Source organism: Stenella coeruleoalba (genome assembly GCF_951394435.1).
Source record: "Stenella coeruleoalba genome assembly, chromosome: 20".
NCBI lineage: Eukaryota > Metazoa > Chordata > Mammalia > Artiodactyla > Delphinidae > Stenella > Stenella coeruleoalba.
This window is the reverse complement of record NC_137166.1, coordinates 49,126,766-49,154,491: the sequence shown is the minus strand read 5'-3', so window position 1 is coordinate 49,154,491 and position 27,726 is coordinate 49,126,766. Positions and strand designations below refer to the sequence as shown.

Here is a 27,726-nt window from a genome sequence, read left to right as displayed (position 1 = left end):
CAGGATGCAGTGGAGCTAAGATCCTAACACAAAACTCTTGATACATCCTGTCGCGATGCAGGGGCTCAGAGAGGGGATCCCTCTGGCTCCAAGTCACACAGCACAGGAGTCAGGACTGACCCTCAGGCCTGCCTGACCCCAGAGCCTGGCTCTGTTCTTTGGCTGGTCTCTACTGGATGTGAGCTAATCTTCTCCTCCGGCCCAGCCCACCAGGTCCCCCACGCCGCCACCATGCCGTTCAGTAACACCCACAACAAACACAAGCTGAACTTCAAGTCTGAGGAGGAATACCCAGACCTCAGCAAACATAACAACCACATGGCCAAGGTACTGAACCCCGAGCTCTACAAGAAGCTGCGGGACAAGGAGACGCCATCTGGCTTCACTCTGGACGACGTCATCCAGACAGGTGTGGACAACCCAGGTAAGCCTCCTCGGTGGAACATCACAGGGACCAGAAGGCCGGGGGCTGCTCTGGAGGCTGCCTGCCAGGCCTCCATCCCACCTCCCTGGGTCTCAGTTTTCCCATCTGTAAAATGGGGACCATACCCATGGGGCTGCTGTGAGAAACAGAGGAGTTGAGATGGGTGAGGTGCTTGGGACAGGGTCCGGCACGCGGTAAACCACTCGCTAAATGTGCAGGAGTATAACGTGAGACTCCCCTGAGGAAGCTAATGCACCTCCCAGGCCTCAGTTTCCTCACCTGCAAAATGGGCATCCACGTTGGGAAAACATAGGCATCAGTACACAGGGAGCGGCGCCTGGCACAACGTCAGCACTCAGACTCTGACAGGGGGTATCATCACCTGTGCTTCCTTCTCCAAGGACACCCCTCCAGGGCGAGTGGAACTGGGCAGGAGCCCGGCTTCTAGCCTTAGCCCCCAACTCATGGTGTGATTGAGGGGAGAGGCCCTTTCTCTCCAGGCCTCTGTTTCCCCACTTGGGAAATAAGAGGGTCTTTCAAGTCTCTCATTATCTGTGGGGGCTGATAGTCTAAGGTTCTGAAATGTTTTAGGGGAAGATTCCATGATTTGGGGACTCTGACATGGTAATAGTTTTAGTAACTGGCCCCCCAGACTCTTTCTCCTCTGTTCTGCCCGCAGCCTTCCTCCCACCCCCCCAGATGCCACCTTAACCTTTCCCAGCCTTCCCTCCCCATTCCTACCAACCCTCAGCTTTCTCAGTTCTGACCCAGAGGTGTCGAGTGAATTCCCTTGCACGCGCACGCACATACACACGCAGTCTACACTGGACCCGGGAGCCCAGGCCTTCCTTGCTGGGGATGAGCGCCTCTGACCTCCTCCCCGACCCCCCCAGGTCACCCCTTCATCATGACCGTGGGCTGTGTGGCTGGTGACGAGGAGTCCTACATGGTTTTCAAGGACCTCTTTGACCCCATCATCCAGGACCGGCACGGGGGCTACAAACCCACCGACAAGCACAAGACTGACCTCAACCACGAGAACCTCAAGGTTGGCTGCCCCCAGGGGAGGGGAGGGGTGGGAGAGAGAGGGTAGAGGGATGAGGAGAAGGGAGGAGGTGGGGGAGACACCCAGAGAGACAGGGAGACGAACAGAGATGGAGAGAAACACAGAGGGAGATGGGAAGAGAGAGGGACAGAGAGACACGAAGTCAGGCAAGGAGATGGGGCTGAGGGCAGTGGGGGTGGGGAGAGGGGGAGAGAGAGAGACAGAGAGAGAGAGAGAGAGAGAGGGAGGGAGGGAGAGAGAGAGGGAGGGAGGGAGGCAGGTACAAAACAGACATGTAGAAGAGGGAGAGACAGAGACAGAGATGGAGAGAGAAAAATGGGGAGAGAGAGAGAAGGGGTGGTGGTGGGGAGGGAGGCCAGTGGGGAGGGAGAAGCCAAAGCAGCAGCAGAGAGCCTGAGAGAGCTGGGAGGGCCTGGCGGGGGACTTGACCTCGCTGGGGAGGGGGGCAGGGCTCACAGGATGGCCCGCCCCGCCCTGACCCCCCATCCATTCTCTAGGGTGGAGACGACCTGGACCCCAACTACGTGATCAGCAGCCGCGTCCGCACGGGCCGCAGCATCAAGGGCTTCTCGCTGCCCCCCCACTGCTCCCGCGGGGAGCGCCGGGCCGTGGAGAAACTCGCCGTGGAAGGTGAGAGCTCCCACCCCGCACACTGCCGGGGTCCCCCAGCTGTGGCTCTGCTCCTCCGCGGGCAGGTCTCTGGACTCCCCTGGGCCCCCATTTTCCAAAACACTGAAAGAACTTGGTAAGTCATGAGTACTTGGTGACTGACAGCTGGAAGCATTACTCCTGGTGGAGGCCTGGGGGTGCTGTCAAGACTTGACACCCAATGGCGCCAGGGTCCTGACCTTCGTCCATCTATTCATCCATCCACTCATCCATTAAGCAAACACGTACGGTTGTTCTGGCTCTGTGTGGGGAGCTGGGGCTCCCGTGATGAATAAGATGGACAAGGTCACTGCTCTCACAGAGCTGTCAGCCTGGTGGGGAGATAAGAGGAAACGCAGAAACCAACAAAAGAACAAGATAATTCCCAAATGCCATGAAGCCAAGAAACAAAGGTTGTGGCCCAGAATGACTGGCGGGAACTACGTTAGAAAGGAGTTGGGACCTGACTGCCAAGAAGAAGCCAACCTTGGGAAGAATCCCAGGCAGGTGGAACAGCAAGTGCAAAGGCCCTGGGGTGGGAAGGTGTGCTGGAGGAACAGCAAGGAGACCAGTGTGCCTGGAGCCAAGTGGCTGACGGCGGGAGGGGAGGAGATGAGGTCAGAGGGATGTGGGTGGCCAGGTCGTGCAGAGCCTCGTGGGCTGTTGGGAGGACTATGGCTTTGACCCTGTGGGAGAAGGAAAGCATGGGAGGGTGGTGAGCAGAGGAGGGACAGGTTCAGACTAATATGGGTCCCTCTGGCTGCTGTGCAGGGAGCAGACAGTGGGCAAAGGTAGGAGAGAGGCTGAGAGGGGGCAACTGCAGCTGTCTGGGTTGGGGGTGAGGGGTAGCTATGGAATGGGGAGAAAGAGTGGGTATGTTTGGGAGGTAGAACTATTAGGGCTGGCAGGCAGTGTTGTTCCGCTAAATGTTTAACAATTGGCTCTCAAAGAAAAAACAAAAACAAAAAACCCAAACAGAAAAAAACAAGCCCTGATTTGCAGCCAGCAACTACCAATTTCTCTGGTGTAAACTCTCCTTCTGTGGCCAATTGTAAGCTAATCACGTGACATCATACAGAGCTGGGCAATGGGAGGCAATGTGCAGTAGCACATCGTTATGTAGCATTTCCAACATACAGCTACAGGGGATGAGAATAGCTTCAGGAACATAGAAAATAGTAAGTGTAGCAAAATCATTAGAAAGTGATAGTTCTGAGTATTTATTCCCTATGTTTTAAATATAATTTATTTAACTGTAAGTTTTTATAATTTATTTTTAACAACATAATATAGTATATAGTATATGATATAGAATATATTATGTGGTGTATTATACAAATAATGTATAAAATATATAAAAATATGTATATGTATTATATAAATATATTTATTATACACATACTACATATTTACTATGTAGTATGAATACATATGAATATGTACAAATACTATAAATACTATACTATAATAATGTTTATAAATACTATAAACATTATATAATAATGTTTATAATACTATAAACATTATATAAACATTATAAATACTATAAATACTATACTATAATGATGTTTACTGATGGCTCCCGGATTCCTGAGACTCTGACTCCCTGTCCTGCCAGCCAGCAGGAGCAGGCGCCAGTACACTACTGCTCGCAGGTGAACTGGATGTGAGGCTTGGTGGCGGGAAGGGGAGAATCCATGTCTTTTGTCTTGAGCACTTGGTGTGGGTTTTCCCAGGGCAGACAGGGGAGGAGCACGTTTTGGGGAGGGGTCATGAATTTGGGTTTAGACACAGTGTTTAGGCGCCTTTAGCACCTCCAGAGGGCCAAGGTCCAGGCCCGTTAGGGGTAGCAGTGTGGGCCTGCGCCCCACTTGAGGTGGGGCAGGTTGCTGACCACTCCTTCCTGCGGCCCCTCAGCCCTCAACAGCCTGACGGGAGAGTTCAAGGGGAAATACTATCCTCTGAAGAACATGACAGACAAGGAACAACAGCAGCTCATCGACGACCACTTCCTATTTGACAAGCCCGTGTCCCCGCTGCTGCTGGCTTCAGGCATGGCCCGAGACTGGCCCGATGCCCGTGGCATCTGGTGAGGCGCCCCTGCCCTATGGCCCCCTTCTCCCCTGCCTCCTCCAGCCTTCCCATGACTTTCCACCAAAGTCAAGACCATAACAGTAATTATCCAGAATGATCTTGCCTTCCACCCCTGCCCACCCTGTGGTCTGCATGTCACATTTTGGGAAACTTGAAACTTAGACTTGAACCAGACTCCCTGGATGCAAATCCCAGCGCTGCCACTTACTAGCTGTGTGACCTTTGGCACACGATTTAACATGTCTCTGCCCCAGTTTCCCCATCTATAATATGGAGATCATGACAATTCATAGCTTTGGGGGTTCTCGTGAGGATTAGTTGAGTTAATTTATGTGAAGTATTGGAAAAAGTGCCTGGTATATAGTAAGTGCTCATATTGGCCATTAGTATGATTTTTATTACCAGCTGTTGTTGCTAGCTAGCTGGGCTTTCCATGAATCTTTGAATCCCTGATTCTGGTGGTCAAAGATTTTAAAAGGTTTTGAGGACCTAGGTTTCAAAAGATTTGGAGAGTGTAGGTTGTAAGATTTCAAGATTTTAAACATTTTTAGATTCCACTAATTTCCGGTTCTGTGATTCAGTGGTTTCAAACATTTCCAGGTCCTAGAGTTTTACAGTTCTAACACTCTTTCTGAGATGCCACAATGTGATGGGAAGATCTATCAATTCTGATTCCTGGCTTCCGTTTTTCAAAGATTCTGAGATTCTAAGAGTCTATAATGTTGTCCAAAGAATTAAGACCCTAAAAGTCACTGATCCCAGGATTCGAGATTCCACAGGTCCAGTGACATTAGAGTCTACAGGTGTTAGCTTCTCAGACTTTGAGGTGCTCCCACCTCTTGCCCTTCAGGCCCGCTGCCCCCTAGCGGTGGGTATGTGTTTGCAAGACGCAGGGGAATGGGGTTCCCGCGGAGCTGATTCCTCAGCCTTTTGCTGCGCCCGACCTAGGCACAATGACAACAAGAGCTTCCTGGTGTGGGTGAACGAGGAGGACCACCTCCGAGTCATCTCCATGGAGAAGGGGGGCAACATGAAGCAGGTTTTCCGCCGCTTCTGCTTGGGGTTGCAGAAGGTGGGTGCCTGCCTCTCGCGTGACTCCACGTGACCACCCCAGCTGCCTTCCGGGGCCCCTCCCCTCGGAACCCGGCTCCTCCCTATACCCAAGCCACGCCCCGCAGCACCCACCCCACTCGCTTTCCAAGGCCCCGCCCATTGAGAAACCGGCCCCACCCCTATGTTCAAGCCCCGCCCCTAAGAACCCGCCTTCCCGGCGTCCTCAAGCCCAGCCCCCTCAGAATCCTGCCACCACCTGTGCGGTCGGGCCCCTCCCCTCAGAATCTCGTGCCTCCAGGTCTTCCAGACCCGCCCCCTCGGAATCCTACCCCTACTGACATTCTCACACCCTGTCCCTCCGAACCCTGTCCGGGTTGTCGGTGTATTTGGGGGCGCCCGCCGGCGCTGATCCAGGGTCCTCTCCCCCACCTCAGATTGAGGAGATCTTCAAGAAAGCCGGCCACCCCTTCATGTGGAACGAGCACCTGGGCTACGTGCTCACCTGCCCATCTAACCTGGGCACCGGGCTGCGTGGAGGCGTGCATGTGAAACTAGCGCACCTGAGCAAGCACCCCAAATTCGAGGAAATCCTCACTCGTCTGCGCCTGCAGAAGCGGGGCACAGGTGCGGCCTACATCCCCTCCTGCGGCTTCTGGGGCCGGCCCTTTGCGGCGGCTGAAGGGGAGGTGGGGCATCCCCACGAGTTCTGGGGGTCGGCAAGGGCTGCCCTTCTGTAGCTTCAGTTCCTTCCTCTGCAAATAGGCATCAGCACGCCTTATCTCAGATGAGTCAATATACCATCATGGTTATATAATTAATATACACTGTGTATGTCCCTGGCCGCCTAGGGACCTCACTTTCCAATCTGTAAAGGGGAGGATGGTCAGATTCGACCCCAGGCAGCCCGGCTCCAGGGCTCAACTCTGTTACCCACCGTGCTGGATGGTCGAGGGGTGAGGTACCTAAAGCCGGAGATGTGGGCCCGTGAATAGACAGACGCTTAGGAGACTGCGTGCACTTAACCGTTACACAGTAGGCACTCACTCAGTACATGCGGCAGTCGCCGTTGGCACGGGGGTTGCGTCCCGGGCCCCGCTCCTGCATCTCTGCTCGCTCCTTAGCCCTGGCCTCCTGTTCCCGCAGGTGGCGTGGATACGGCCGCCGTGGGCTCAGTGTTCGACGTGTCCAACGCCGATAGGCTGGGCTCGTCGGAGGTAGAACAGGTGCAGCTGGTGGTGGATGGTGTGAAGCTCATGGTGGAGATGGAGAAGAAGCTGGAAAAGGGCCAGTCCATCGACGACATGATCCCCGCCCAGAAGTAGGCGCACTGCCCGCCCGCCGCCGACTGCTGGAGCCCCAGCCAAAGGGAGGACCCGGCCCACCGGAGGCCCGCCCTTCATCCTTTGCCCCGCCCCTTTCTCCCGGAGTCCCGCCTATAAAGGTTTAGTCTACCGGGGGCTCTATCCACCCTCCTTCGAGTTCCAGTTCCAACCAGAGTTCCAACCAATGGGCTCCATTCTCTGGGTTCTGGCCAATGAATAACCTCCCTTATGCTCTCCTCTCTTTTTCCCTGAGCTCCGCCCACCATCAGGAACTCTGGCTAATGGAGAGCACCCGGGCTCACCTGCGGCTCATGCTTTTTCTCCGCTCAAAGCAACAAATAAAAGCAATGGTGGCCTTAGCGTTGTGTGCGATAGTTATGGGGGGGAGGAGGAAGAGGAGGAGGAAAGACTTTTGTAATTGGCTACTGTGTGACCTCGAAGCGGTTTGCCGTCTCTAGGCATGTCCTAGGGCTAGACATGCTTTATCCCATCTCTAAAATGAGGCAAAGTTAGGGTACAGAGTCTGATCCAAACATTACAAAGCTCTATGGGGAATCTGAGACCCGGAGAGGTGTGGTCCAGGGTCACACCGCCGAGCTTGGGCCCTTCCCAGCCTCGGCTCCCCATCACTCACGCTCAGATCTCAAACACAGGGTCCTCGCGAGGGAGAAACGGAAGGCAAAGAAAATGTCTGAGACTTGAATCTGGCTCCCCGGCCTCCGGTTTGAGACCCCCCATGCATCTCATCACTGTCTACTTCATTATGCGTTTCACTGGCCTCCTTCTGTGCGATCTGACTTCAGCCCTCTACAGCGGCTACCAGTGTTTCCAACTTTCCTTACTTCGCTCGAGAACCTGCCATGGCTCCCCACGTCGCCTAGAACGCTCTCGTATTAAGTGCGATTCTTCAAGGCCAAACAAATTCATACCATTTGCTGAAGGCTCACCCTTCTAGTTCTTTTCCCATGATTCCCCTATATACTCTTTTGTTCCTTACACCCTGCAGTTCCCACCTTAATGTCTGCCCAAGCTGTTTCCTCCTCCAGACTGGGGCTTGGGTCAGAGCATACCTGTGAAGTCTTTAAGGATAGGACTTTTGGAGAGCTTGGTCCCAGAAAAGAGCAGGAAGGGGCCTTGGGGTCGCGTGTGGGAGAAGCAGGTAATAGAAGTCAAGAAACATCTGAACATGTATTGGGTGTTGGCCACGTCAATCACTTCTACTTGACCCAATAGGCTGAGGCCTCCATTTGCTAGGGCATAGCACGTGGGCCCCTAAATAGACGAAGGCCTCAGAAGAAAAGGTGAGGCAGAGTTAAGAAGACAGAGCCCCCAGGAACCTGGGGGAGGCACTTTTTCAAACCTTGTCACATAGGTAAAGGGCCCTTAGAGATCAAGAAATCTCTCCATTTTCCAGAAGGGAAACTGAGGGCCGGGGAAGTCAGGGTTCCCAGAGAGATTACCAAAACAGAGAGGTTAGAAGAGACCCCACAGGTCGAGGCGCGCAGGGGCTGTTAGACATGGGGACGCCCTTTACAATACTATCCGCCAATGAAGATCCCATCACTCATCCCAGCTCCACCTCTGAGGCCACACAGACCACACACACTCCAGCCAGTAGGGCCTGAGCCAGCCAAACCCAGAGGCCAGGCACTCGGCGGCTACCGTGCCTGTCCCGCCCATTTCGCCTCATAAGGCTGAGGTCCACCCCTTCTCTCCTCACCTTCTGTCCCGGTCCTGACCTCCTCGCTACTCTTCTGACCCGATTCCTTCCCTCCCTTCACAGCACAAACCTGCCCCCGCCTCTCCCTTACAGCCTTGCCATGGCTCCCCAGTACCCTTGGCACAAAGCCCAGGCGCCTCTCCACAACCTTCAAGGCCCTGCCGGCACCTCCAGCCTCATCTCTCACAGTGACTCTATACTCACTCAAGTCATGTGTCATTTGCTGAAGGACCTGTATGCTTTCTTGCTTCCCAGCCATTGTACCTGCTGTTCCCTCTGCCTAGAATACATGACCCACAGCCCGCCATGTCTGGTTAGTTAGCTGCTCATCGTTCTCTCCGTCACAGCCAAGCTGTCCCTCCCAGGAAGCCCTCCCTGGCTAGGGCAGTTTCCCCCTTTGCACTCCTGCGGGCTCTGGACTCCCCCATACCGGCCCTGCTCACTCTGGAGCACTGAGGACACGGCTGTCTCCTCCACTGGGCTGTGAGCTCCATGAGGGCAGGGCTGGGGCTGTTTTGGTCACCACTGTGTCCCCAGCACAGGGCTGGGCACAAAGGAAGCCCTCCGGGATTGAGGTTTCGTGACAGGGTCGGTTCCCCCTACACACACCTCATTTTTCTACCCTCTCAACTGTAGAACAGGGGTAGCAATGGAATGGGGAGAAGGAGTGAGTATGTTTGGGAGGGCCTGGCGGGAGAATTGACCTCACTGGGGAGGGGGGCAGGGCTCACAGGATGGTACCCGCCTCCCTCCTACCTACCACAAATGGTACCTGCCTCCCTCCCTCCCTCTCTCTCTCTCTCTCTCTCTCTCTCTCTGCCCAGAGTCCTATTCTGGCCTCACTCACGACAGGACTTTGGTTCTGCCCCAGACCCAGAATTTTTCAACACTGGCCACTCTTTAATCTTTACCACCCTCCATTTCTCATTTGACTTTCCTGTCAGCTCCATGAAGAATACAACAGTTGACCCTACTATGCTTTAAATGGGCAACTGAGGCAGTTTGACTAAGCCTCTTCACCGCATGCAACCCTCCATGGCTCCCCAGTGCCCTCGGAGGAAAGCCCAGCCTGTCCCCTTTGGCCCACAAGGCCCTAGGTGAGGCAGCCCCACCCTTCTGCACTGGACAGCCCTCTACTGCTTAAGTCTATCATGCTTCCACTTCCCTTCTCCTACTCCTACTCTTGACTTTCCTTTGGGGAGCCCCTTCTAAGTCCAGTTCTAGGCACAGGCCACTCCAGAGTCACAGCAACTGGTCCAGGGACGATCACATGGTCTAAGATCAGCAGACTTTCTGCTGCAGCAACTAAGCTGGAAGGATGAGAGCTTGGAACTGCTGGGGTCATCACTGCCATCAGGGAGTGCCTAATGGATGAAACTACTAGAATGAATCTCACACTGAAAAAAGCAGAGGTGAGCTTGCCTGCTGCCTAGATCCAGATGTACCCGAAGTCAGGCACCCCTGGCCTATGAGGTGAGCAAACAAATACCTTTTTGCTTAAGTGTAGACGGATTATGAGTCCTAATACAGCATTTCTCTTGCTCATTCTCCACCCACCCCCAACATAGCAGCCACCCTGAAATTACCCACAGTTCTTTGAGCTATGCCATGCACTGCCACCTCCAGGCTTGTGCCCAGGGCACACCCAGTACCTGGTCAACTCCTACTCATCCTTCAAAGCCCAACTCCGGCACCAGTTCCTCTGGAGTGCCTTCCCCCAACCCCCTCACTTTCTCTTCTGTGGCCCCCAAAGCAATGGTTTCTCTAGTGTCTATCAGAACACCGCTCCCGCCCCGACAGACAGGGGCTCCCTGGGTCTCGTGTCCACACTGGGCCTGGCGTGGAGTAGGCACCGGTCAATGACTGTTTATTGAATAAATGTACTGCTGGAGTAAGAAGTGGCTTAGAGTCCAGTATACCATGTGGGTGGGTATGTGAATGGATGAACGGGGGTCCGGTATAGGAACTGGGGCCTCGCGGATGAGGCCGAGTCCTGTCCTGCCCTCTTCCACCATCATCCTTGACCCTCACACCCCCACTACTCCCATTCTGCAGACGAGAAAACCCGAGGCTCAGAAAGGAGAAACCACTGACCCAGTCACACACCTCCTCTTCATCTCACTTGCAGGTGAGGGCAGGGAAGGAAGACCCCAGGGTCAGCGTGGGGGAGGGGGGACTTCCTAAGTTTATTGGGCAACAGGCTGCAGGTGAGGGGCTGACAGGAGGAGGGTGGGGCTGTAATAACTTAAAAACCGGAGGTGAGAGCGGCAGCTCCTCGGGAGGCCTCTGCAGAGGGGAGGGGGCGGGGTATTTACAAGGATTTGTACAAAGTGCCCCGCGCCAGCCTGGGGCAGGAAAGGGGGGTTCGAGCAGGAGGGGATGGGGGGGAAGGAATCTGCCTCTCTGACCCCCACTCCCAACCCCACCCACCCCAGTTCTCCGTCCAGTCTTTAGGCTCAGCAACTCTTCTTGCCCCTGCCCAAGGCCTAATTCTTGAGCTGTTGGGGGGAATGGAAGTTTCCTGTTTCCCTTTCTGCCCCCCCTGCCCCCAAAGTTTCCTCAGGTACCCGCGGCAGGGTGAGGGGGGACAGGACGAGCTGGAGGCTCCAGGAAGGCGCCAGCTTCCCCTGTGAAGCCCCTTTGCTCTTCTCTCCTGCCCAGCGGCCCCAGAGAACAGCAGAGGGGACAATCTCTGCCCCCAGACCGATTTCAGGGAAACTGAAGTGATGACAAAGGGAGAATCCCCTCCTTGACCCCCTTTCTCTCCTGCCGAAGCGAAGTGGGAGAGGAAAAGAGGAGGGGACCCAGGGCCATGACGGCTCAGAGCTCGAGGTCATTGGAGATGCGGGTGACGAGGGTGCGGAAGGCCAGGGCAGTGCCCGCCACGCGGCGGAAGAGCACTCCTCGCAGGCCCGGCCGGGGCAGCTGGCAGACCTCCACTTCAAAGTGGGACAGGGGCTCGGGCCCGCCCGCACCCCCGTGCAGGCAGGCCAGCAGGAACGGCTGTGGCTGGCGGCAGCGGCAGCGGGCGGCCGCCGTGGCCTGGCGCAGAGCCGCCATCAGGGCCTCGGGCGGGCGCGAGCTGGTCAGCTTCACACTCCAGGGGAATCGGAGCAGCCGGGGGGCGGTTTCCGTTTGATCCCAAGGTAGATGGCAACTGAGGTGGGAAGATATTAGGGGTTAAAGATGGGGGAGAAGAGGAAGGTAACCCACTGTTCCCACTTTGGGACAGACCCCTAGGTATCTCCTCAAAACCTCTTTTACCCCAGTGACAGAGTATCAGCTGTACCTATAGCTATCAGCTGGAGACTACATTTCCCAGCCTCCCCTGCAGCCAGGTGTGGTCTTGTCTCCAAATTCCTGGATGTGCGTGGAAGCGATGGGTGCAACTCCACATCACCCTTTTCAAAGGAAACTGCACGCCCTGGACTCTCCTGTCCCACCTCCTGTGAGGCTGCAGCACGAGCTAGCCTGGGCCGTGAAGATGACGGGGCTCTAGGGGTGGGGATGTAAGAGCCCTGGGAACACAGTGAATCACCTCAGGAACAGAGCGGCCCTGCCAGCCCGGCCTGGACACAGGGTTTGTGTGTGAGAGAAGTTTATTCCTGTTTGTATTTTGGGGTCTCTTTGCTATAGCAGCTCAGCTTGTCTCCTAACTGATATATCCTTCTTCTGGTAATAATCATTTTCCCTTGAAGGACCAACCTACCTTACTCTAGACTAGGGGTTCTCACCTGGGAGCAGTACTGTCCCCCAAGGGATATTAGGAAACTTCTGGGGGCTTTTTGACTGTTAAAATGTCTTGGGATGGGAGCAATGCCAGCATTTATTAGGTTGGGCAGGAAGTTCAGGAATGATACACATTCTGCAATGTGTGAGAAGGCCCTGCCTATCAAAGAAATGTCTTGCCTAAAATACAAAGAGTGTTCCCCTTGAGAGGCACTGCAGATCTAGTCTTTCCGGTTTAGGTGGGGCATGAACACAAGGGTGAACACATGACTCACTTCCGGTCAATGAGAGCATGCAACCCCCGTGGTCACTGTGATTGGTTCAAAGATGAGCATACCACTAAGTATGACCAATCAGAATACTCCACCCTTCTGGTCCCAGGCATGGGTTTAGGGATGGACATGTGACCCATTTCCAGCCAATGAGATTCAGTCCTGGGACTGTTGGAACTGCTGGGGAGGCTCGCTATTTCCACTAGGGTTTCTACAATGGCCCAGAGCTGTTGGCAACCCTTGTGCCTCATTGGATGAGAGGGGAAAGGAGGTGTGGTGTCAACAGGGGGCGGAGTGGGTTAGAGATGGGAGAGGCTCAAGTTAAAGATGGTCAAGGGATAATGCTCAGGGATGGAGGTGGAAATGAGAGGAAATCAAGGGGGCGGGGTGGGTAACAGGAGCCAGCAGAGAAGGGAGGGTCATAGGGACATTTCAGGAAGTTGGCCTTGGAGGATGAGGATGAGGCTTGGGCCCCATCTAAGGGTCTGGTGAGGTACTTACACCAGTGGGGTCTGAGACAGGCAAAATGGGAGGGGCTGATGTGGCACTCAGAGGAGGCACATGCACTCACCTTGTGACCTCAGGTCCCCCGATTCTCTCAGGTTCGTCTGTGACCCTAGGGGAGGGGAGGGGGGAAGAGTGTCTAATCTGGACATAGGGGCCTCTCCCTCAACCCACTGGTTCCAGGACTCTGGGCAGCCCCTGCCTCAGCCCTGGTCCCCCCCTGCTGTATGGAGCTGGGCTGGAGAGGGCTGGGAGTCAGGATTTGATCTCCCTCTCCATGCCCAGAAGGGGAGCCCCGTCTGAAATGGTTAGTGCAGGTTGAAGGAAAGATACTCAAGGATTTGGAAGACAAAAGAGGGTGGGGGTGGGCAGAGACACATACCTACATATAGAAGGACACACACACACACACACACACACACACACACCCCTCCTTCAGGCTGTACTCAAATGAAACCTCCTCAGTGAGGCCTGCCCCATGTATAACCGCACCCTCCCTTCTCCACACCCCTGACCCCCCCCTTCCTTGCTTCCTGTTTCTCCTTAGTACTTGCCACTACCTGACAGTATATATATTTTACTTAGTTATTGTTTACTGTCTGGGTCCCCTAGTAGAATGTCCTGGGCAGGGATTTTATCCCTTTTGTTCACTTTACTCTGGGCCCACGATGGTGCCAGGCACACAGTAGACACTCAAGGAATAGTAATAGTAAATATTTATAAAGCATTTTCCAAGGCAAGATTTTAAGCTCAGTCCGTGCATCACCTCGCTTAGTGATATAGCTCACCGCACGACAACCCTAGGAGGAAGGTACGGTTATGACTATCCCCACTTCAGGGAAGGGGAAAGTAAGGCCCAGAGAAGTTAGGTCATTTGCTTAAGGGCACTCAGAAGAGCTCGGGTCTGAACCCCAAGAGCCTGGCTCCAGAGGCCAGACTATTGTTTATTAACTGAGTGAGGAAATGAACCACCAGAGCCCCTACCCGACTCACAGCGCCCCCTCCCGCCAGGCCCGCACACAGGTCAGACATGCAGATAGAGAGGCAGAGCCAGTGAAAGCAGAGGGGGGAGGGGACTTACTGATCTTGGATCCCTGGGGCAGAGAGGCGCCCGAAACACAGCGGTTAGAGTTCTGCCGTTTAGAGGGATCGAGGGTAACCCTGCAGCGTGAGGAGGGAGGCGAAGGGTGACGGAGGAAGAGGAGGAGACGTGGGGATACAGAGGCAGAGTAGAGCAGAAGACAGGTTAGGCCCCGTCAGCCCCCCACCCCGCTCCCCAGACCCCACATCCCGTGGGGCTCACCTTCGGGTCAGTTTGGAGGTCAGCTTGGTGAAGAGGTTGGTGGTGGGGCGGGGCCGCCCAGTGGGCAGGGGTGCGGCCTCATGGGCCAGTGTGGGAGAGGCGGGGGGCCCATTCTGCACGCCCCCACCTGCCCCGCCCCCTGCCCGCCTGTCCCGGACCTGGCCACCGTGGAACGTGCTGCGGACGGTGGAGCCGCGTGCCAGGCGGCTCCGCTCCCCTGATGGGGGAGCCAGGCTGTGACTGGAGGGGGAGGCGGGGGGCACCCGTGGGGTCCCCGAGCTGTGGGCAGAGAGGTACAAGTCAGGGTGGGGCCTTGAGGCAGGCCAAGTCCCCAGCCCCCTGCTTCTCCACTCGTCATTCCTGAGATCAGAAACCTCTAGCAACCTGGAGCTCAGGGACAGGGCTGCTGCGTACATTGTGCAGGCTGTGCGCTGTGCAACCCTAGTATTGTCTTACCACCTCGTCTCAACTCCTAAGTCATCCCTCCTTCAAACCATCCTTTCTTTAAACTCTGCCCCCTCCCATCTGTCCCCTATCCCAATTCTCCTCTCTCCAAACTCGGCAATTGAATAGATTCAGATACATGTTTGGATGAATCCCTTGCCATTTGCCATCCAAACCTCAGGAACCAAACCAACTGTGCAAACACTTTGCTATTATTCAATCGCGGGAAAGGAATAGATGTGAACATCAAGGGGACCTACGTTCATTATGAAAACGTTTCAACAGGTGAAAAGAAAGAGGAAGGCACCCTCTCCCTAACTCTCTCAAGATGCTGTGTGGGCAGAGGTGGATCCACTATCCCAGGGCCCTCCTCCAGGCCCTCTGAGGCTCCCAGTCCTGACAGCAGGAGCCAGACCTCCAGTTTCTATCCTAGGGAGCCGGGACGAGCCTGGATCTCAAAGAGGGAGCCCTGATTGGCAGATACCACTACCTCTCTCCCAGAATCCATACACCTTGTTTTACTCTTAGTGACCAAACCCCTTAGAGTATGAACATTGCACATGGCTGCCCAGCCAGATACTACATTTCCCAGCCTCCCTTGCAGCTCGGGGTGGTCATGTGACCATGCTCTGGCCAACAGAATATAAACAGAAGTGCTTTGTACCATTTCTGGGTCATGCCTCTAAAAAGAAAGCAGTTTGCACTCCACTTTCTTTCCACCCTACTTGCTGGTTGCGAAACAGTGGTAACTGGTGCAGTGGCCTCAGGTCCAGAGCTGCAGCCTCATGTTGAAATTGGTCCTGAATCCTTGGAGGACACCCCCTCCTACCTCTGGATGGTTGCATCACAGAGGACTAAACCTCCGTCTCATCCACTGCACTCTGGGGTCTTTTCATTCCTGAATCTATAATCTAACTATACACTATCTCTCGGCCAGAACTGGGAGGCCATATGTTATAGTGATTACAAGTACAGATTCTGGAGTCAGTCTGGAATCTTTGCTCCTTGACTTACCAGCTGTGTGGCCTTGGACAAGTTACTTAAGCTATCTATGCCTCATTTCCTCAGCTGTAAAATGGAGATACCAGGATCGACCTCATAGAATTATTAGGGGCATTCAACTAGCTAATGTACAGAGGCCTGGCACATGGTTACTGCTTGAAACATGTTGGCTGTTCTTATTTTTATTTAACAACCACAAAAAAGCTCGTACTCATCAAATGCCTTCTGTGTCTCAGACCCTGTGCCAGGTACAAGGACACACCTGATCTCCACTGGATCCCTCTAATAGGGTCTGGAGGCAGAGAACATCAGCCCCATCTTACACAGGAGGAAATGGAGGCTCAGACACCTGCCGAAGAGCTAAGAGGCAAGATTCAAACTCAGAGCTGAGTAGCCACAGAATCACTGCCCTCAACCACTCCATTACCTTGCCCCCCCACAAACAGTAACACCTGCATCTGTTTATCAGGTGCTTCCCAGAGGGCACCTCGGCGTCATGCCTGCCAGTCCTGGTGGGCGGCAGTGTCATTATCCTGAAGCCTGCCCCACTCCCAGACTTGAACTGTGATGTGAACCAATTCATTCCCTTTTTATCCTCCAGCCAGTCTGTGCTGGTTTCCCTCACATGCCAGCTGAAAGAGACCGAACAGACTCAGGCAAAGAAGTTTGAAACCCAGCCAACCAGAGGATGTTGAAGCTGTGACAATCTGGGGCTTCTCTCCAGCTCTAAAAATGGATCATTCAAAAAAAAAAAAAAAGAATCAACTCAGGTTCCCAAGGCTCGTAGGCAGAGAATGGGGCAGACTGCTTTCCTGGTGCTGATGACTAATTAATTAAGGGTGGAGGATTTTCAGGGGAGTCTGGGAGAGGGAGGACGTGGGTAGATTCTGCCAAGGGAAGGGCAGACACAGACTCCCCAGTCCCCATGGCACCCCTCCCCGCATCTATCATCTGAGATCAAGGGGGCCCTGCTCACCTACACCCCACTGCCCCCTCCCTGTTGCTGCCCTCCCTCCATACCTGTTTTCTTTGCCATTTGGCAACAGGGATGGGCGCTCAGCCCCCGGGCGTTCTGTGCAAACGTAGGTGTTTCTGCGGGTCATCATGCTGGGGGGGAGGTTGTTCTGCAGGAGACAAGGCCGGGAGGAGAGTGAGGGAGCAAAGGGACACCCCTTAATCCCCCTTTACCCTCTATGGCCTCCCTCATTAGGAACGAGGCAGGGAGGACTTCCCTGGCAGTCCAGTGGTTAAGACTCCGTGCTCCCAATGCAGGGGGCCGGGTTCGATCCCTGGTCGGGGAACTAAGATTGCGCATGCTGCAAGGCGCAGCCCAAAAATAATAATAATAAAGAAATAAATAAAAATAAAAAGAATGAGGCAGGGGCCTGTGTGTGAACTGAAAGTGAGTAGGTGGTTTATTGTACTTTGGCTAAAGACATGAAGGGTTAATGGGCCATCCCAGCCATGTAGGCTGAGAGTCATAGAAGGCCTTGGAGCTGGGAGGAGAGAAGGTCAGGGAAGGTTCCCAGGGGGCAGCCTCGCCCCCCTCTCCTCTCCCAGCTCTCCCCCACCTCTAGCCACGTTAAACTTTGAAAAACATACTTATTCATGCCGTGCTGTCTCTCCTCATAAAGGCCTTTGCACGTGCTGTCTTATCTGCTTGGTTATTCCTCCTGTCTTTCCCTCTGACTCACTCTTAGGTATCTTTCAGGTGTCAGTTCATCATATATCCGTGCCCTGGCCCCAGGCTGAGTCAGCTGCACTCCCTGCTACAGCCTTGATCACTCTGATTGACCACATCTGTGGTCCCCAGCCCCTACTGCACCGAGCTCTCCGAGGACAGGAATGGCATATCAGGATTCTGTTGCCTCACAAAATGTGTTGGAAAGCGATCCCTCTTTCTCCCCTCTGGAAGTCTGCCTAAGTTGGGTATTATTCCTTCTTTCAGTGTGTGGAAGACTTCCACCAGCTTAAAGCCATCTGGGTCTGGAGTTTTCTTTATGGGAAGATGTTGAGACTGTTCAGGTTTTCTATTTCTTCTCGTGTCAGTTTTGGTTAACTGTGTTCTTAAAGACATTTGTCCGTTTTGTCTAAGTTGTCAAATTTATTGGCATAGAGTAGTTCCTAATGCCATCTTACTACCTTTTTATGTTAGAACAAAGTTCCCTTTTTCACTTCTGATAGTGGTAATTTTGTGTTTGCTGTATTTCTTCTTTTAGTTTTTTTAATTGAAGTATAGTTGATTTACAATGTCACGTACTGTCTTTTTTATTAATTAGTCTTGCTAGGGGTCCATTGATTTTATTAATCGTTTCAAAGAATCAGACTTTGGCTTGTTGATTTTCTCTAGGGTACATCTGTTTTCTCCTTTATTGATTTCTTTTCTTCTCTTTATTATTTTCTTCCTTCTACTGCTTTTCTGGGTGCGCAGGGTCGGGGGGTAATTTGCTGTTCCTCTTCTACTTTCTTAAAGTGTGGGTTTATTTCAACAATTACAACAGTTCTCATTCACTGAGTGCTTACTGAGCCAGACACTGTGTGAAGACTGTACAAGATCCTCCCAACAACCCACGTTTTTGATGAGCTCATTTTCACAGGGTGGAGCAGTGAAGCTCAGAGAGGGGAAGTTACTTGCTCAAGGTCACACAGCTCATCAATGTAATTCAAACTCTGGTCTATGTAGCTTCAGCGTCCTGACCACCTTCCTGTAACTTGTCTCCATCCTTGTCTCTGATGAGGAGGATATTTTGGTTCCCTTAGCTTGTATTATGTTATACTAAGGAGCTGTAGAAGCAACAAAGCTGAACGCTACATTCCCCAGAAACTCCTCTGCAGCCCAGGTTCTGGATATGAATGGGTTCTGCCAATCTTTGCACTCATGATCTGCAAGGTGGAAAAGGGGTGGCAGCCACTTTCTTGCCCCCTTTGACTTGGGCTCACACAGGCAAATCCGTGAGATGAGGGTCTTTGCTTCAGCAGGGCACCAGTGCCGGTTCTCCAGACTTCTGGGCAGCAGAGGCTCTTCTTCTGGAGGATGAAGTTTCTGAGTCTTGCATTGCAGCCATGACTGTATGTTCTTGAATTCAACAGAGCTAGAGGTGGCCTCAGAGGCGGCAGCTCCCTTGGTGGGTCAATTCTGCCGTGGCAATATGTCATTCTTGTAGGTCTTGTCTATTGCCTGCCCCTCCAGCCCTTCCTACAATTGTATAAGCACCACACCTAATTCCCCGTATTAATTCCTTCCCGTCGAACTTCTTTCTGACACTGAATCCTAATTTATACGCTAGAATCAAGTACAAGCTTAGGCAGAGAGAGCACTCAATAAATGTCTGTTGAGTGAACGACTGAACGGATAAAACAAAGAGTCCCATGTGGTGGTCTGGGGAACAGGATGGGAAACGGCAGAGTCTGAAAAATGTGACCCAGGTGGCATCGATAGGCTGGGCCACAGGTGGTGGCACCCCTGGTCCCATCCCCCAGCCCCTCCACTCACAGGGGTGCTCGTACTGTCCTTCCGCCGCTCTGGGATCTCTGCCTTGTTGGGGTTGTGGGCGCTGCTGACCATGGGGCTGGAGGGGGGCAGCCCTCGGCTCCCGCTCCCCGCGGCACTGCAGCTCGCCTTCCGGCCTGGCAGGCGCTCCTCCTTCAGCTCCGCCTCCCCTGTGCTGGTTGGGCTGCGCTTGGGGTGCAGGGGTGCAGGGGATGGGCCACCTGGTAGAGGGAGGGGACAGTTTAGGGTTGGCGTCACCTGGAAAAGCCAAAACATACTCCAGATGATCCTTAGAACCTTAGAATTCCTCACATAGGCTACAACCTTTGCATGGGCCATTCTGATAATACCTAAGTGACAACATATATACTGACCCAGAAGCTCCACATAAATGACATGACACACATACAGGTTATTCACTGCATCCTTCTTCTTTTTTTTTTCAGGCCAAAAGATTGGGAACAGGCTAAATGCCCCTTAATATGGGGATAACTAAGTAAGTCAAGATATTGTCACACAATGGAATACTATGCAACTATAAAAAATGTTCCAATACAGAAAGATCTTCAAGATAGATTGTGAGGTAGAAAAGGCAAGGCAAGGTATGAGGTCTACAGTGGGCTATCATGTGTATAAAAAGGGGGAAAAGGGCTTCCCTGGTGGCGCAGTGGTTGAGTGTCCGCCTGCCGATGCAGGGGACGTGGGTTCGTGCCCTGGTCTGGGAAGATCCCACATGCCGCGGAGCGGCCGGGCCCATGAGCCATGGCCGCTGAGCCTGCACATCCGGAGCCTGTGCTCTGCAATGGGAGAGGCCACAACAGTGAGAGGCCTGCGTACCGCAAAAAAAAAAAAAAAAAAAAAAAAAAGGGGGAGAAGTGTTTAACTATATCTATTTATCTATACTTGTTTATAAATGAATGTTGCCCAAAGGCTATTGTTTCTATTAAAAGGGGGGAATATATCTTTATAGTATATTAATATATTAATATTGTATTTATCCATCTTTATGCAGTTAAAAATTTTTCTCTTTCTCCTTCTTTTCACATCTTTCTCTTTATATATTTATATATGAATGAAACTTCTCTGAAAGAATTGATATAAAACCGGTAATGGTGGCTGCGAGATACGTGTAGGACAAAGACTTTTTTACCATCTACCCTTCCTGCGCTATCAAGTTTTGAAGGATGTGAGTGTAACAGTTTCAAAAACAAACCAAAACAAATTCTGTCCTTTAGAACATCTTGGGAATTTACAGTTGTAGAACCCGGGGGTTAAACTTGTTCCAGAACTTCAGAGAGTCAGAACTTCTGCATGTTAAATCCTCAGGGAACTTAATGCGCAAAAGTCCCAGAACCATAACAAGCTCTACAACGATGGACACAGGACACTCATAAACCATCTTTTATCCTGAGAACCCCAGAACCCAGAAGGTCTCCATGTGGGTTATTTTTAAAGGTTACCATGTTCTAACCGTAGGATGCTGGAGGCACAAGCTTCTTAGGGACTCTCTGGGCCAATCTCGCTATTATAGGTGGGGAAAAGGAGATCCAGGGGAGGGGAACGGCTTGACCAACCAGAACAAAGCAGGTTCTGCTCAGGACTGATGCTAAGCTTCCCTGACTCCCCTCTCCCTGTACTAGTGCCTGTCCCAGAGTAAAGAATTTCACCCCTAGAGAGAAGTAGGGCTGCAAAAATAACGGAAAGTTGGAAATCACCTTGGCAGTTCCTGAACTGTTAAACGTAGAGTTACCATATGACTCAGCAATTCCACTCCTAGGTACTTGCCCAAGAGAAATGAAATCATACATCTACACAAAAACTTGTACATGAATGTACACAGCAATGCTATTCATAGTAACCAGAGGTGGAAACAACCCAAATGACCCTCAGCTGATGAATGGATAAACAAAATACGGTATATCCACGCAATGGAATATTATTCGGCCATAAAAAAATGAAGCACTGATACTGCTACGATACAGATGAACCTTGAAAACATGATGCTAAGTGAAAGAATCCAGTCACAAAAGGTCACATACTGTATGATTCCATTCATATGAAATGTCCAGACTAGGAAAATCTACAGAGATAGTAAATAGATTAGTAGTTGTCAGAGGCTGGAGGTTGGGCTGGATGGGAGATTTGAAATAGATGAATAAGGGTTATGGAGTTTCTTTATGGGGTACTGACAATGTTCTAAAGTTGACTGTGGTGAAGGATACACAAATCTGTGAGTATACTAACGCCACTGATCTGCACACTTTCAATGTATGTGAACTATATCTCAATAAAGCTGTTGAAAAATAGTGGGGATGATTAACATTTGATGAGGGTATAGGCAAGAGACCTCTTGGAAGTTCCCATGTCTCATTTGTGGTGGTAGTGGCGGTGGGTCTGTTGTCTGCAGGGGATGAGATATATGTTAGTTGCAGAATGTGGGATGCAATCAGGTGTCTGCCCACTCCCTTCCCACTAGTACGTAAGGAGGAGAGGCCAGAGGGCAGGCTCTCAGCAGCCATTTTGTACAATGTGTCATCCTGTGTCCTAGTCAAGTGGATTGATCCCAACTGGACCTGATATCAAGTGGACCAAAGAGATTCCAGCTATTATTTGAGCTGGCCTCTAAAACCGAGTTGTAAGGAGTTAAGAGACTGGGAAAAAGATAAGGCAGGATATGTAAGAAAGAAAGGAAAAAACAGACGAGCAGAGAAGAAGCAAGACACAGAGTGTCTGCTCTGGGTCTGGCTGCTTTTCCAGTTTCTAACCCCTTACTGAGCCTGACTGCCTCCAAATTTCACGCAGTTTCCCTGCCCCTTTATAAGGCACTCCTCCCTTCGCTGCAGGTGGCGCGAGCAGGTTTCTGCCGCTTGCCAGCCAGAGAGCCCTGACGTAAGGTGGGTCCGAGGCCCTGGGACCAGGGAGGGCGCGTGGGGGTGTAGGGCTGTCACTCACAGAAGTCGCTGTGCCTGCGCTGGCGGTGGTAGGTGGACGAGGAGCTCCGCTGCCCTTTGCTGTGGCTGGTGCCTTTGCTGGAGCTTGTTCCATTGGTGGTGTCGCTGGGCGCCCGCACCCGTGCCAGGGCCAGCCCCGGGGTGCCCCGGTCCCCACCCTCCTGCAGGAAGATGACAGATGAGGAACCTCAGCCTCTGTCCCCTCTGCCCCAGAAGTCCCCCCACCCCGGGCATCGCGCATCCCAAATGTCCCTGACGCCTTCTGACCTCAGTCTTCCTGCCCAGCAGGAGGTAGGTGGCGGTCACTTCGTTGTACTTCTGGCTGGTCAAGGCCTCTTTGATTTCTTCCCGCGTGTAGCCCATACCCACCATCACCTCTGGGAGAGGGGGATGGAGAGGAGGTTCAGTCTCCCCAGATCCTTCCCTTCCACTCGTTTCTGCATCACAGAATGCCTGCTCTTTGGCTTGTCCAGTACCCATTCCTCCTTCTGCCAGCAGTACCCTGATTTTCCTTGGAAGAACATTTCTTCCCAGCTCAGATCACCTGGCTGACTCCTGCCTGCTCCGAGCCCCAAGGGCAGGCATATAACTCAGGTCTGGACCATCAGAGTGTCCCATCCCCAAGGCCATACTGATTGGTTCAGGTTGGGCAGATGACCCAGGTATGGCCAATCAGAATGCTCCATACCCAGAGCCACAGTGATTGCTTAGGGTGGACATATGACCCAGTTCTGGCCAATAAAAGTGTTCCATCCCCAAGGTCAAATTGACTGGTTCAGGGGTAGTCAATGGGCACCGCCCTAGGGCTTCTATTGGAACATGAGGAAAGTGGTTTCTCTTCCTGATGGGGTGTCCAGGCCACTAGGATATGCTGCTGTCAGCTTGCTCCTGGCGGGGAGAGCTGCCCGGGAAAGAAGCCACCACTGAGAAGATCCCTAACAACTGTCTCTGAGCACCTGGATCCAGCTGTGCCTGAAGGCTGATATACCCTGGTCTTTTCAGTTATGTGAATGAATAACACACTATTAGGTTAAAACACATGAAATTGCTGGTATTAACATTTTTTGAGCTATTACAATGGCAATTTCACATGGTTCAACCTATTATTATTATCTGGTTTAAGCCAGAATGGCTTGGGTTTTCTGTTACTTGCAACCAGGAAGTCCTGATTAATACAGTCAGATCTGATGGTGGCCTTGGTTTCCTCAGCTGTAGAATGAAGGTTACTGGATGGTTCCTAAGGGGCTCTTCCAGGGCTAATGCTTTTGGGGTCAAATGTTCGAGGGCTCCAGGCTGAAGGGATTGGGACCAAATGGGTGGAGGGTGAGGCACGTGCCAAGGTGGGAGTTTTTCTCAAACATGCAGATTACTGATGGCTTTGACCAAACTCTTCTGGAAGTGACTGTGATTTCCTGTGTCTTAACAGTCAAAGCTAACACAAAAGCACTTATTACATGCCTGATATAAGTGCTTTATATAATTTCATTCATTGAATATTCATAACAAACTTATGAGATAAGCCCTCTGATTATCCCGTTTTATAGATGAAGAAACAGAAGCACAGAGAGGGGAAGCCACTGGCCCTGGGTCACACAGCTAGAAAGTAGCAGCACAGGGACTGGAGCCCAGACTTCTCTGCTCTCCCCAATTGCCTTGCAAACTTCTGTGATGCACTAACCAAAGGGGTAGGTGCTGGGAAGCTCCTACCCCTGGCTCTGGGGCCTATGGCTCTGCTCTCCCTGACCCTCACCGATTCGCTTGGTGTCCCCGAAGTCCTCCTCGGGCTCTGTGTATGGCTTCAACTCCTCACCCTCATAGCCGATGTTGATCCATTTGTCTTTCATGATTTGCTACAGGAATCGGGAGCAGGACAGGGAAGGGGAAAGAGAGATGTCAGAAGGAACTGGGAAAAATATAGCTTCCCACCTCCCACGCAGGCCCCTGAATGGGGTTCCTGCCCTGCCCCGCCCCCACCTCCAAGGCCTAGCACCCCAGAATCGAGAGCTTCCTGAGAGCTAGCACCTCCTCGCCCTATCCCTCACCCACCCAGCTGAAGCCTCCTGAAGCCACCCTTCCTCCTCCGCATCATCTGGGTCCTTGGCACCCTGTGATCATTCTAGGAGCTCATTAGCTAATTACTGGCATGTCGGGGAGTGGGCGAGGCTGTTTGGGGGGCGGTGTCAGGACGGGCCTGGGAGCCTTTTCCTGGGCTGCCTGTCTCCCCTCACCTTCCAGCAGCGGGTCGGGCACGGGAGAGGGAGGAATAGTGTCAGTCAAGGAGGCTTCAGTGGGAGGGGTGTGGGGTGGAGGCTTAGCTTACCTCGAGAGTACAGCGTTTCGCTGGGTTCAGCACCAAAAATCTCCGCAGGATGCTCTCACAGTCTGTTGACATGTAGAAAGGGACCCGGTACTTCCCTCTGAGGACTCGCTCTCGCAGCTCCTGGGGGGATGGGGTTACTGGGGGAGGGGTCCGCCCCGTTTTCATTACACACACACACACACACACACACACACACACACACACACACACACACACATCTTTCTCCCAATCCCCCGACAAAAGTGATAGGAGCTCCAGGTCCCAGCCCTGGTGCAGTGGGAAAAACCCCACCACTTTTCCCGACCTCAGTTCCAATCTGTAAAACGGGAACGTTGTCATAGATGCAGCAGTTTTCAAAAAAGTTTTTTTAAAAAGTGATATAACTTTTCACTCTGAGTTAATCTTACAGAGAGGGTGAGTTCTATAAGCCAGATAAGAGGGGAGGTGGGTCGGTGAGTCAGCCTCTGGGGCCTTAGTTTCCGTGTCTGTCAACAGGGATCACAGCACTCACTCCCCAGGCCAGGGTAGGAGTGAGCCTGTAGGAGTAAATGCCTAGCGCGAGTCATGTCCAGAGCAAGTTCCGTACCTCATGGATTGTGGGATCCTAGTTCCAGCACCGGGGATCGAACCTGGACCCTCGGCAGTGAAAGCGCGGAGTCCTAACCACTGGACCGCCAGGGATTCCGCGAGTGTTTTTTTAAAATTAATTAATTAATTAAGTTTTGGCTGCGTTGGGTCTTCGTTGCTGCGGGCGGGCTTTCTCTGGTTGCGGCGAGTGGGGGCTACTCTTCGTTGCAGTGCATGGGCTTCTCATTGCGGTGGCCTCTGTTGCAGAGCACGGGCTCTAGGCGTGCGGGCCTCAGCAGTTGTGGCACGTGGGCTCAGCAGTTGTGGCTCACAGGCTCTAGAGCGCAGGCTCAGTAGTTGTGGCACACGGGCTTAGTTGCTCTGTGGCATGTGGGATCCTCCCGGCCCAGGGCACGAACCCACGTCCCTTGCATTGGCAGGCGGAGTCCCAATCACTGCGCCACCAGGGAAGTACCCGCAAGTGCTTTTTTAATACTAGGTTTACAAAAGGGGAGGAGAGAGGGGCATCCTGCCCCCCATTCCCCATGGCTTTCCAAAAAGCTATGAGGCCCTGGCAGTTTCAAAGAATGAGCACTGATTTATATGCTGACTTTTTTTTCTTTAAGGGCCTTTTAGGAGGGCCCTGCCAAGGTTATGAGAGAAAACATAAGTCCCACGCTCCACGGCATGGCAGTAGGAAGAGCCCCTTCCATCCTGAATAAAGAACGGAGGTAGATAGAAAATGGACGGTAGGGTGAATGGGGCAAGGGGCCTCTTGGGGTGGAGCCCTCTGCCAGGGCCTGGGCTGGGAGCTCCCTCGGGGGCCTTCTCCTAAAAGGGCTGGATGCGGCCTGTGCCTGGGGAGCCTGCAGATCATCACAGCCTGAAGGGTCGTGAATATTTCATAGTAACGAGGATCGCTTTCAGAGCACTCACCCGGGGCTGGGCAGCGTTCTCAGCGCTTTACACATATGACATGTGTTCACAAGGATGCTGTGAAGCAGGGTTAGGACGCCCCGTTTTCCAGACAAGGAAACTGAGGCCCAGAGAAGTTAAGTCACTTGCTCTGGGACTGTGCAGCCAGGAAGTGGCAGGGCCAGGGTTCAAAGCCAGGCGGTCAAGGCCCGGAGCCTGTGCTGCTCTGTAACCACCACTCCACGCCGCCTCTGTCACGTGATGGTGAGAAGTAGCCATCAGGCCACGGACACCACCACCAGGGCAACTCCCGAGCGTGACACCCTGGGCAGATGCCAGGTCCCCGTGAAGGGCTTCACACACCCAGTCTGGCTGTAACTGTCCCCATCTTACAGGTGGGGAAACGGAGGTTCAGAAAGGGACTTGTTCAATGTCACTCAGCAAGGAAATGACAGAGCAGGGATCTGCCCCCAGCTGCATGTCTCCTTCACCCAGCAAGGCTTGGGGTGCCTGGTGGGGAAACGGGGACAACAGAAGGTGGCAAGGGCCTGGGGCAGGTGAGAGGCAGGTCTGGCCCTTTGGGAAGTTCTCTTGGCTTCATGCGTGGGGCTCAGAAAGATGATTCTGTGATCTCAGCAAGTCCTCGAGTCGCTGCTGTGAGGCTGGTACCCTAGGGTCCTCACTGAACCGAGGTGGAGACGGCCTCGGCGGAGTTGGCTGCTTCGCCGAAGCCACTGTGACGAAGGGGTCCCCGTCCTCATCACTCAGGGTTCTGCTGGCCTGTCCTCGGCAATGACCTCCCTGATCCCCTGACGGCTCCTCACGGCCGCATCAAGCAGCCTGAGCACTCCCGCTGAGGAATTCCCACCCGAAATGCACCACCTGGATCCAAGCGTGAGGACACACTGTGCAGCCCGGACTGAGGGAGGTTCTTTCCGCAAGATGACTGGCCTGAACTCATCACTGCCGTGCCATGGAAGACAAAGAACGGTGGAGGGACTGTTCCAGATGAAAGGAGACTAGAGACAGGACAACAGAACGCCATGAGGGCGCCTGAGCGGATGTTGGAGCAGAAGACACGGTGGCCAAGGATATTCTCGGGATGACTGATGCAACCCGAGCATGGGCCGTGGGTTAGAGGCCGGGAACACAACAGCGCTGAATTTCCCGAGCGTGATCGTGGATGGGGAAAGGCCGCGTCTCATGAGATCCCTATTGTATGCAGCCTTTAGGGATGAAGGCGCATTGTGTCTGCAACTGATTCCCATGTGTTCCATCAGTAACGGTGATGACAGCGGTACCACGAGCATATATAGACACTCACGTAGCACACGTGGCCGCAGGCAACCAGAGCATATCCTGAAAGGTACACACCTGTCCCCGGTTCTAGGCTGACAACTTCTCTGTTGACTGGCAATGTTTCAGAATAAAAAGTTCAAAGGGAAAAAAAAAAATCCGCCCCAACACTACAACTCAGCCCACGCTTCCCACCCCTTCCACAGAACGGGCCAGCATCTAGCGTGCTATATATTTTGCTTATTATTTTATTTTCTGCCTGGCTCTGCTGCAAGAATGTAGGTCCACGAGAGCAGCGTTTTTTGTTTGTTTGTTTAAGTGCACCATTCAACGGCTTTCAGTATATTCACCGAGTTGTTGCAACCATCACCAGAATCCGTTTTAGAACATGGTCATCGACCCCCAGAAGAAACTCTGTAGCCCAACCCCCCTCCTCCCTAGTCTTAGGCAACCACCGATCTGCCTTCTGTCTCTATGGGCTTGCCTATTCTGGACATTTCATAGAAGGGGAACCCACAGCGGGTGGTCTTTTGTGACCAGCTTTTCCCACTTAGCGTGTTTTCAAGGATTGCCTGGGAAGCGGCATGTATGAAGGCAGGGGTTTCT

At 52.9% G+C, this 27,726-nt stretch overlaps 2 protein-coding genes across 5 annotated transcripts in view; one reads left to right on the top strand and one right to left on the bottom strand.

Annotated features, from left to right (window-relative positions):
• The first annotated feature begins 227 nt into the window (after positions 1-227).
• CKM (creatine kinase, M-type) lies at positions 228-6,674 on the top strand. The gene is made up of 7 exons (XM_079907131.1): positions 228-424; positions 1,318-1,472; positions 1,988-2,120; positions 4,056-4,227; positions 5,181-5,304; positions 5,720-5,909; positions 6,429-6,674. The coding sequence occupies exons 1-7, from the start codon at positions 232-234 to the stop codon at positions 6,605-6,607; spliced, it is 1,146 nt and encodes a 381-aa protein (XP_079763257.1). The 5' UTR covers positions 228-231; the 3' UTR covers positions 6,608-6,674.
• A 3,294-nt stretch (positions 6,675-9,968) lies between these two features.
• The window catches only part of MARK4 (microtubule affinity regulating kinase 4), a 29,779-nt gene continuing 12,021 nt past the window's right edge, over positions 9,969-27,726 (bottom strand). For 2 of the 4 annotated variants that reach the window (XM_079907990.1, XM_079907991.1), the window contains exons 9-17: positions 24,343-24,462; positions 23,773-23,872; positions 22,290-22,399; positions 22,024-22,183; positions 19,075-19,292; positions 16,602-16,705; positions 14,136-14,414; positions 12,900-12,944; positions 9,970-11,484 (exon numbers count right to left, since the gene is read on the bottom strand). In XM_079907990.1, the coding sequence (XP_079764116.1) occupies positions 11,148-11,484; positions 12,900-12,944; positions 14,136-14,414; positions 16,602-16,705; positions 19,075-19,292; positions 22,024-22,183; positions 22,290-22,399; positions 23,773-23,872; positions 24,343-24,462 (1,473 nt within the window). In that variant the 3' untranslated portion in view covers positions 9,970-11,147. Of the gene's footprint in view, positions 11,485-12,899; positions 12,945-13,913; positions 13,994-14,135; positions 14,415-16,601; positions 16,706-19,074; positions 19,293-22,023; positions 22,184-22,289; positions 22,400-23,772; positions 23,873-24,342; positions 24,463-27,726 lie in introns of all 4 variants that reach the window. The other 2 variants (XM_079907992.1, XM_079907989.1) reach the window with 2 other exon arrangements.

Bases quoted from the DNA above. Each gene is read 5' to 3' on its own strand.
- CKM (XM_079907131.1), top strand. From the start codon at position 232: ATGCCGTTCAGTAACACCCACAACAAACACAAGCTGAACTTCAAGTCT. The intron at 425-1,317 runs GTAAGCCTCCTC...CGACCCCCCCAG, and splicing joins GACAGGTGTGGACAACCCAG to GTCACCCCTTCATCATGACC. The intron at 5,305-5,719 runs GTGGGTGCCTGC...CCCCCACCTCAG, and splicing joins TCTGCTTGGGGTTGCAGAAG to ATTGAGGAGATCTTCAAGAA.